Below are 9,205 nucleotides of genomic sequence, written 5' to 3' on the forward strand. Positions count from 1 at the left end.
AGGCTGGAGCCCCCGGCATCTCCCGGGCCGCTGGGCCGGGCTGGGCCGAGCGCTCCGTGCCCGGCTCCCGCAGCGGCCCGGAAATGCCCCCGGGGAAGGAGCCCATTTCCCGGCCCCGCCGGCCGCTTCCGGGTCGCGGGGCGGGTTCCGCTGGAGGCGGCGGGGCGGGAGCTGCGGGGCGGGCGGCGGTTCCCGTCCTCCTCCTCCTCCTCGTCCTCCTCCTCTTTCCCTTCTTCATCTCGTCCTGGTTCTGGTGTGGCTCGTGGCCGCCGCGGGCTGTCCCGGGTGAGCGGGGCCGGGCAGGGCGCGCTGTGGCCGGCCGGGGAAGGGGAGGCCGCGGGGGCCCGGGGCTGCTGTGCCGGCGGCGCTCCGGCTGCAGGGCTCTTCCTCTGCCAGTGTCGGTTTATCACCCCTCCCTCCCCACTATCGCCTAACAAAACCAAAAAAGTGTCCTTAGCCGAAAATTCTCTGTGGCTCTGCTGCTGTCCGTGGGTCCCTGCTCTTGAGAGCATCCCCGTGTTCCCAGCGTAAAACTGCTGGGATTTCATGGAACCGGCCTAAAGCCGCGCAGTCTGTTCCTCTTGGCATGCTGTTCCTTCTCGGGAAGGTGTGCTAACTCTCGGGTGTGTGCGAATAGCGTTTCCTCGGCAAAGGTGAGTTTGACTTGTCACGGCTCAGCTGTCCAGGGAGATGGAGCAGCACAGGCAGCACACGGTGATGATCATCACTTTCTTCCTTCATTAGTGGGACAAACATGGTTAAGTACTTTAATTCATATTTGTTTTGAAATCAGCCGCTCATTTGGCGTCAGCTAAAAGTAGTGTGGTCTGTCATACCGGTGGCCCTGGGCTTCTGACAACTGTGTTGTGTTCTGGCTAATGCTGAGCCCACCCAGACCTGGGAAAAGAAGAGTAACGCATCCCAAACTGGGGAAAGAGCCTCAGTCTTCCTGGAGTAATTACCGGACTCGGTTAAGCAGAAATTCATGGAAAATGAGTTTCACTTAAATGCAAGAGATGCGGGTATACTTCTTGCAACCAAACTTGTTTTCGGGATAATAATCTTAAAAGTTGATACAGTTGCACTCAAAACCTTTTAAATTTGTTTAAATTTATGTGGCAAAGAAAAAACGTGGTATCGTATTTTTTCCTGTGAATTGTAAACATTTCAAATATCTCGAATGCTTTAATTTTTTTTTGCAGATTAATAAATTTACTGAAGCATTGTTAAGGAGCTAGAATGGGAGTGAAAGGAGCTTTAATAATTTAGTCTCTATTAGGTATTTTGATTATAGAAACATGGGATTACTCTGAGTCTTGTTTTTGAAATTGTAGGCATTCCGCTGGTCATAAGAAACAGGAATTAATCTTGGTATATAAGTATTTCCTCTTTTCTGATGGCAGTGACAAAAATACTGAAGTTCAAAATGGCTTGTTCTCATCTTGTTTTAGCTTTTTCCTGTTAATAGCTTTAAATTAGTCTGTGGATTTTAATAAATATTTTGACTGTAATCTATCATTTGGATTCTGTAGCTTTTCTCTTGATTGTCCAGCTTGAACTAGGTCTGCAAGAGTGTGGTATGCTATTGCAAGTCATTGGTATGGAAGATGATTTTTTTATCTCCTCTGTAATCTAAGAGTTTTGCAACTAACGTGGTGCTTATTTTTAAAACTTCAACATTTTCTCCAGGTTTAAGTTTGTTTTATCATACAAGTTCTTCACTGCCATAATGAGGCTAGTAATTCTTGAAGATTATGATCAGGCTAGTGAATGGGCAGCCAAATACATCTGCAATCGTATTATCCAGTTCAAGCCAAGTCAAGGAAGATATTTCACCCTTGGTCTACCAACAGGCAAGTTTTATTCAATGTCTTTGTAAATAACTGCGCCTGGAACAATGTTTGTATCACTGGTAGCAGATAAAATCAGTATTTAAAAGAACATAATATTCTATGGTAATAGAATATTTTTGGTAATATTCTAACTTTTTTTTATTACTAATTTGATTTCTGTGTAAAGTTGTGATAGTTTGAGATACTGATAAATACTAAATGAGAAACAGCAGATTGCTTGTATGTTGAAAAGCATTGTAGCAAAATTTGACTGTGAAGACATTTAAATACACTGAAAATGTGCAGATACACAGAACAGTAGAAAAACTTTTATTTAACAGGAAGCACACCTTTGGGATGCTACAGAAAGCTGATAGAATATCACAAAAATGGAGATCTCTCTTTCAAATACGTTAAGACTTTCAACATGGATGAGTATGTAGGTAAGATGTGCTATTATTTGAGAACATACTGTACTGGGATTTTTTTCCTTATAAAAACTATTAAATATTTTGTCAAAGTACCAGATTAGTCTAGTATGTTTGTATTCCTATATTAGACTGGTGTCCCAGCATTTTTCTGTTCCTTTATCTACAAAAATGCAATAATACAAAAATGCAAAAATGCAATAATACAAAAATGCAAAAATACAAATAATACTGCAATACTGTGTGTGTTTTTGTATTTGTAGTAGGTATACTGGGGCAAACTTAAAGTAAGTCAGGATATTTGATAGTAATTGAGACTTCCTAGACTGACTTCTGTTTGACTAAGACAGTAGAAGCTGAGAAAAGTAAACTGTAAACCAGTTACCTTGTACATGCCAACCTTTCTTCTCAATGTAGTTTCAAATCTTTATTTGAAAGATTTATTTGACTCAGGTTTGCTTTGCAAGCCCTACATCTGTTAGATACAGACTAGAATTAAAGCTGTTTGGTTAAATCTTGTCATATGGTAATCTCCCTGTAAATCATTTCAGGGCTTCCCAGAAATCATCCAGAGAGCTATCACTCCTATATGTGGAATAACTTCTTTAAGCATATTGACATAGATCCAAATAATGCTCATATCCTTGATGGGAATGCACCAGACTTACAGGCGGAATGTGATGCATTTGAAAAGAAAATTGAAGAAGCAGGGGGGATTGATCTGTTTGTTGGAGGTATGAGGAAATGCTCTATGGTTAGTTACAATTCAAGCACATACACCAATTCTTTAATTGCTATTTTCATAACTTGACTAAAACACAAATTTTTCAATTATTGTGTAAGAAAGTTCTGTGACTAACAAAGAATCAGTATAAATTTCAAAAGAGAATGGTTGGTGTCCAAGTTTCTAATGACTTAAGTAAGTTTTTATTGAAAATGGGGAAGCAAAAGGAAAGGATGAGCCCTTTTTTATTAATTTACAATGTTTGAGGATATGTGTTGACTCTCAGGTCTGGAATGATTTATTTTTTTTAACTTTGAAAAGGCATTGGTCCAGATGGCCACATTGCATTCAATGAACCCGGATCAAGTTTGTCTTCAAGAACAAGATTAAAGACTTTAGCAATGGACACCATTTTGGCAAATGCTAAATACTTTGATGGAGACTTATCTAAAGTACCAACTATGGCGCTAACAGTTGGTGTGGGTACAGTGATGGATGCTAGAGAAGTAAGAACTCATTTAGTTCTAGTTGCATGTGTGTTTTCAAGTTAGTTGGTATTGATACTGGGATTGAAAGTAAAGAGACCTTTGTTTTGCAGGTGATGATTCTTATAACAGGTGCACACAAGGCTTTTGCATTGTACAAAGCAATTGAAGAAGGAGTCAATCATATGTGGACAGTTTCTGCTTTCCAGCAACACCCTCGCACTATCTTTGTGTGTGATGAAGATGCTACTTTAGAACTAAGAGTTAAAACTGTGAAGTACTTTAAAGGTGAGCACTGAATCAGAGGTCACGTGTTTATGCAAAACCGACAGCTTTGAAATCATACTGATTTAAATCTGAGCCTTCCAACACTTTGCAGTCACTAATGTATAATGCTATATAGTCAAAATATAAATATTAACTTATTTCTTGTGTTTGGAAATTTGCCGGGAGGCATAATTTGTGCTACCTACATTCCAGACAATACTTGGGAAGAGTATTTCCTTTGCTTCCAGTTTAAACAACAGTTTAGTAATCTTTAACTTTAAACAGCAGTAATCTGGTGTTCCAGAATACCGGTCTTAAGTTTACTAGAAAGTTTAGCTTAAAAAAATCTTAACACATTTATTAATCCTGATACATTTCCATGCTGCTTTTGCTACGTGCTGTAATGTGATGTCTAGTAAACTGCAATACAGACTTTGAAGCCACCTGAGAACATTTTTCATGTGCAATTAGCATAACAATCTATACTACCTTTGAAACACTGCACCCTTTTACTGTGTGTGTTTTTGTATTTGTAGTAGGTATACTGGGGCAAACTTAAAGTAACTCAGGATATTTGATAGTAATTGAGACTTCCTAGACTGACTTCTGTTTGACTAAGACAGTAGAAGCTGAGAAAAGTAGTTTTGTCCTGACTGCACTAGCACAGCACATGCAGTTGTGTGACTCAGTTGTTGTTCTCACTAGCATGGGTACCTGTAGTAGCCAAGGTATCAGAGATAGAGATTGTAATTTATTAAATTCTTTTTTAGAGCATTATATTACCAGTGCTCATATATGTATTGGATTGCAATTTGGATATTTCTATGATATTTATCCTGATACCTCTTGTGGCCAGCTTGTTAATTTTGAATTTTTCAGTATAGTGTTCTCTGCTATGTATTTGTGGGGTAGGAGGGAGGGTTAGTCTTTTCTTGTATCACACTGCTAAACAGCACTTAGTGTTGTTTTCAAAGATAAACTTCTCTATCTGCTTGGATAAGTTTTAAACAGTATCCTGTATTTTATATAAGCAGAGGCTTTGCTTGGGAAATACAAACCTAATGTAGAATCAGTAAATATAAATTACACTGAACATTGCTTTAAAAAACATCAAGGGCTACAATTTATGAATGTGTGCTATTGTGTCACTGTATTTAATTACCCTGTAATACACAGCAATAGAACTTTTAAAAAGATGGTTTCCTTTAAACTTAATTAATTTTACCTGCTCTCAAATCAGTGAGATTTTTTTCCCCTTGTAAAATGGAGAAGTCAGCGTGGGTCAAATTTGGAATTATTTCTGAAACTTGATCTTCAGGTTAGACTTCTTAGGGAAGCTAGGTAGTTCTTAATACTGCTATTTATAGTAATGATTTATGGAGATTTTTCACCACTTAAAACTTTAAATATGAAACTGCTTTTGTTTTGTTTTATAATCAAGTACCACACTGGCTGGTAAATAGATTAACCTATTCATTTATTCTAACTTTCTGCAAACCTATAATAGGCTAAAATTATCAAGTGTGCTTATGGTCCTACTTGCAACTTTCTTGAAGAATGAAACATAAAACGAATTTTGAAATTACTGATTTATCTGCAGATAAGTAAGGATAGTTTTTACCATACTTACACATGCTCCTCTTAAAACTGTGTGCAGAAATGTGTTTATGCAAAGCATACCTGAATATCCAGTGGGACTTTCCTTTGAAACAATTGTTTTGGCATCTACCAAGTCTGGTGCATTCCTTTAAAAAATTCTTTTGTTTCTCACTGTTTTTCCTGTAACACTTTCACTACCAGGATTTAAATATTCTTCACTAAGTATGACAGAAGCTATACTTTGTAACCATTTTTCATGCATCTAGGATAATGGGTAATTATTTAATTTCCCCTTTTTAGAAGAGGAAAATATTAGTAGAAAGTTAAACGTTTTAAGGCTCAAAACATGTTTCTAGTTTACATTGTGTATGCAGCTGTTACTCTTTTATGTCATTTGACTTATGTCAAATGTATACTTAAGTTTTTGTCACTGTTAAACTGAAAAAATATTACACTTGATCTAATATCTGTAAGTTAACTAAATAATCACATACTGATTAGTAGTAGATGCTGCATAAGATGCCTTTTTTTATGGTCACCTACAGTAATGACCTTTGATTGTAGAGTTAACTCAAATTTCATGTTGCTGCAGTGACACTAAGGCTGCCACCAGCTGCATCATGTAGCAAAGGTATTTGAATATTCTTTACCATAGATAATAAATATGCAGTAATGTGAGATTTCTTTCATGGTTTTTAAGAAAATTACTTTTAGTGTTGCATGTTTTGATTTTAGAAGTTAAGTCTTTAGTTCAATACTAAAATGGACTTTGTGGATTGTGAACACTGATCATTACTGTTATTAGTACTCAAGATGAAATGTGGAAAAACCTGCCAGTGATCCAATGTCACACATACCTAGATGTAGGTAACATTTTTACTAAGTTATAGCAAAGTTAAGAAGGAAGCATCTTTTTTTATTAATTGCACTTCAGCATTTATCAGAAATAAAGTAGTTGAAGAGGAAAAAAATAAACCCCCTAATCATAGCTATGAAGGACTTGTATATGACAAGAAAAAGCCCAGCTACAACAGAATACAGTTGAACTGCTGAAATTGAGTCTGCACTAAGAGTCTGGATAATTTAATTTGATTTTGCCTGTCTAGGACCACAAGTATATGATTATTACAAAGACAGTATTACCACAATGCTAGAACATTTCAAAAGAACTCAAGCTGTCAGAGTCTCACTATGTGTGCATCTAATTTTTATGGCACATTGTGGTGTGAGGGAATTACATTGCTGTTACACAGTTTTTAATACATGGAAGTTATATTGAGTTCATTTGGAAGTATTCCAGATCTGGGGTTTTGGGTCTGGTATTAGAGAACTGTCTGGTACCCTGCTCAGCTGCTACTGAATATGTCATTAGTATGCAAGTGATACAGGAATATATCTGCTGTCTCTGACTCTGAACTACTTTAAATAGCCATTTTTGTTCTCTTCAATGAATTATTTAAAATGTATGCTTTGAAGCAAATTCCAAATAAAAATGTGGATAGAAGAACATGTTAACAAAGTATAACTAATGTAAAGCTGGCATTGTTGCTTTCCCCCCAAGGTTTAATGCATGTGCACAATAAGCTTGTGGACCCACTGTACAGTATGAAAGAAAACTGAAAGAAGACTGAAGAGGAACTCCATGTGGGTCAGCAGCAACAGTTTTAGGTAGCAGATGAGTTCACTGCTATGCAATATGCTGAAAACTGTTTAAAATGGGAAATCCTAGGTACTGTATTTTTAAAAAGGTCCAATATCTGTACATTCACATTCCATCTGTTTGCTGTGTTGTGCATTTTGCTTTAACATTTGGAGCTCCGCTGTTGGTACATCAGTAAACAGAACAGAACAAACTTGGGAGAGACTGCACGTTATGTAGAGAGGGGAAAAGCAGAGCACTTACTCTAGCACAGCAATGTATTGCATCTGCCTCATGTTAGAGATGATGACACTTCATTTCCCAGAATTCTTAATTTTTGGCTTGGTTAGTGTAACTACATTTTGCATTTGTGTCTCTAGGCAGGATGGTTTTGGCCTTTGCTACTACTATGGACTTGTAATAGTTGTACAATTTCTACTATGAAATGTTCTGTTTACATATATCTAATGTACACTGAGCTTTTGCACTTGGTTGCCTTAAATTTGTCTTAAACAGTTTTTGGGCATCTCAAGTCCTGCTGTATATTTCAGGCAAATGAAGACACAAAAACAGTGCCTAAAAATGCACCAAAATCTTTGAAGTTACAACTTGCTCCATGGATAAAAATATTAAACTTCTACAATAGCACTTTTTCCGCTCATGTACTTCAAATTACTTTAGGATTTTATATTTTTGGTAATCAAGCTTTATACATAAGGAAGAAATCTCAACGTTCCTTCCTGGAGGTACCTGGTCAATTATATAATGGATGTTACAATTAAATGCCTGAAAAGAGCTTAATTTACAGGACTATAATGTCTGCAAATGATCATTTAAAGCCAACTGTTAATCACTTTTTCATTGTATCATTATAAACATTGAGCTGTTACAAGGAATGTTATTTCCTACTTTGAATATAAGTAAAACTTAAATATAAATCTCTTAGTTTCAAAATTGTTTTATTTCTAAAATAAATTGTAATGAGTAAATAGTTCAGAATTTCAGGGAGTGGTTAGGCACCAAAGGAGAAGGATAAGAGTTTACTGATGAAGCCTTTTCTTGGGAAAGTCCTTGTTGAAAATACTCACTGCAAGAAAGTACAACTAAGTGTAACTTCAACTGTTCACCCAAATGACAGCCATGTAGTCTTTATTACAAAATCACATAATCTCCCCAGGTATGTGGCAGGCTTGCCTTTCATCTAGGTGACTTTTCTAAACTCATCTAGGCTCACCTTTCTCATAAATGGTCTTACAGGGTCCTTTCAAATCTGGACTGTTCTCTGATTCTGTGAAATTACAAAAGCACGGAAGAATCTGTCTATAGCAGTATAGGAAGCCAGGCCTAGTGTTTCAGTTCTCAACAGTACATTGAACATCCACATATTTAAAACAGGTTTTCAGCTTTAAGGCTCAGTTTATGCACATGTATTTTTGAAGCATAATGCAACATTGTGGGGAAAAAAGTTGAAAAGACTGCCTTTCAGAAGAATGCTGTTACAGGTAATATATGACTCAAAATGCAGTGTTAGGTTTGCCATTAGCCTTTACAGCTAAGCAAGTTTATAAACAATTCTATTAAAAAGCATGAAATTAAACGTAGTAATTAATTTAGGTTAGTATTAATGGAATTGAATCAGATTTCATCTTGATGATCATTATCCTTAATGTGCCAAAATGGAGAATTCTATTGAAACAACACTCTTGTTCTTTATTCCAGCACACCTTTCAGTCATGTGCCTTGCTTGGCACCCTTACTCACTAAAGCCCTCTGTGTCCTCAAGATGTGCCAGATCACAGAATAAATATATTTTCTCCCTTTTTAACTATTCCACCTTCTGTAAAACACAGCCCAGTTTAAATACTGGTACAGCAGAACCTGTCTGTCCCTGGGTCTAGGACTACTATTACATCTTTTAATGCACAGGTTTTGGTTGTTCTCCAGCTTGTTTCTCTTGTTACACTATTTTTTTAAAAATTTTGAGTGCTATATTATGTAATTTTTTAAGTACTATCACACTGTTTCCATTATTCCATTCTTTAAGATACTTCCAATCATTTTATGAAATATTATTTTTTCAAGAGAGTACCTTTCAAACTTGTCCACTACTTTAGTGGACAAGTCAACCCTTTAAGTTGCATAAGATTTAACCTGTTACTCTGCAGTAATGGCAAAGCAAGCATTTTCAAGTTCAGGAGGTCTTAAAAGTAAATTCTAAGTTAGCCTAGCAC

General features: G+C 36.8%; 1 protein-coding gene across 1 annotated transcript; it reads left to right on the plus strand.

The window, feature by feature from the left end:
* Nucleotides 1-330: 330 nt before the first annotated feature.
* On the plus strand, nucleotides 331-7,912 carry GNPDA2 (glucosamine-6-phosphate deaminase 2). Its single transcript, XM_058023906.1, has 6 exons — nucleotides 331-1,857; nucleotides 2,178-2,275; nucleotides 2,812-2,994; nucleotides 3,306-3,490; nucleotides 3,583-3,757; nucleotides 6,897-7,912. The coding sequence occupies exons 1-6, from the start codon at nucleotides 1,730-1,732 to the stop codon at nucleotides 6,953-6,955; spliced, it is 828 nt and encodes a 275-aa protein (XP_057879889.1). The 5' UTR covers nucleotides 331-1,729; the 3' UTR covers nucleotides 6,956-7,912.
* Nucleotides 7,913-9,205: the final 1,293 nt, after the last annotated feature.

This window comes from Melospiza georgiana, chromosome 5 (genome assembly GCF_028018845.1).
Source record: "Melospiza georgiana isolate bMelGeo1 chromosome 5, bMelGeo1.pri, whole genome shotgun sequence".
NCBI classification, from domain to species: domain Eukaryota; kingdom Metazoa; phylum Chordata; class Aves; order Passeriformes; family Passerellidae; genus Melospiza; species Melospiza georgiana.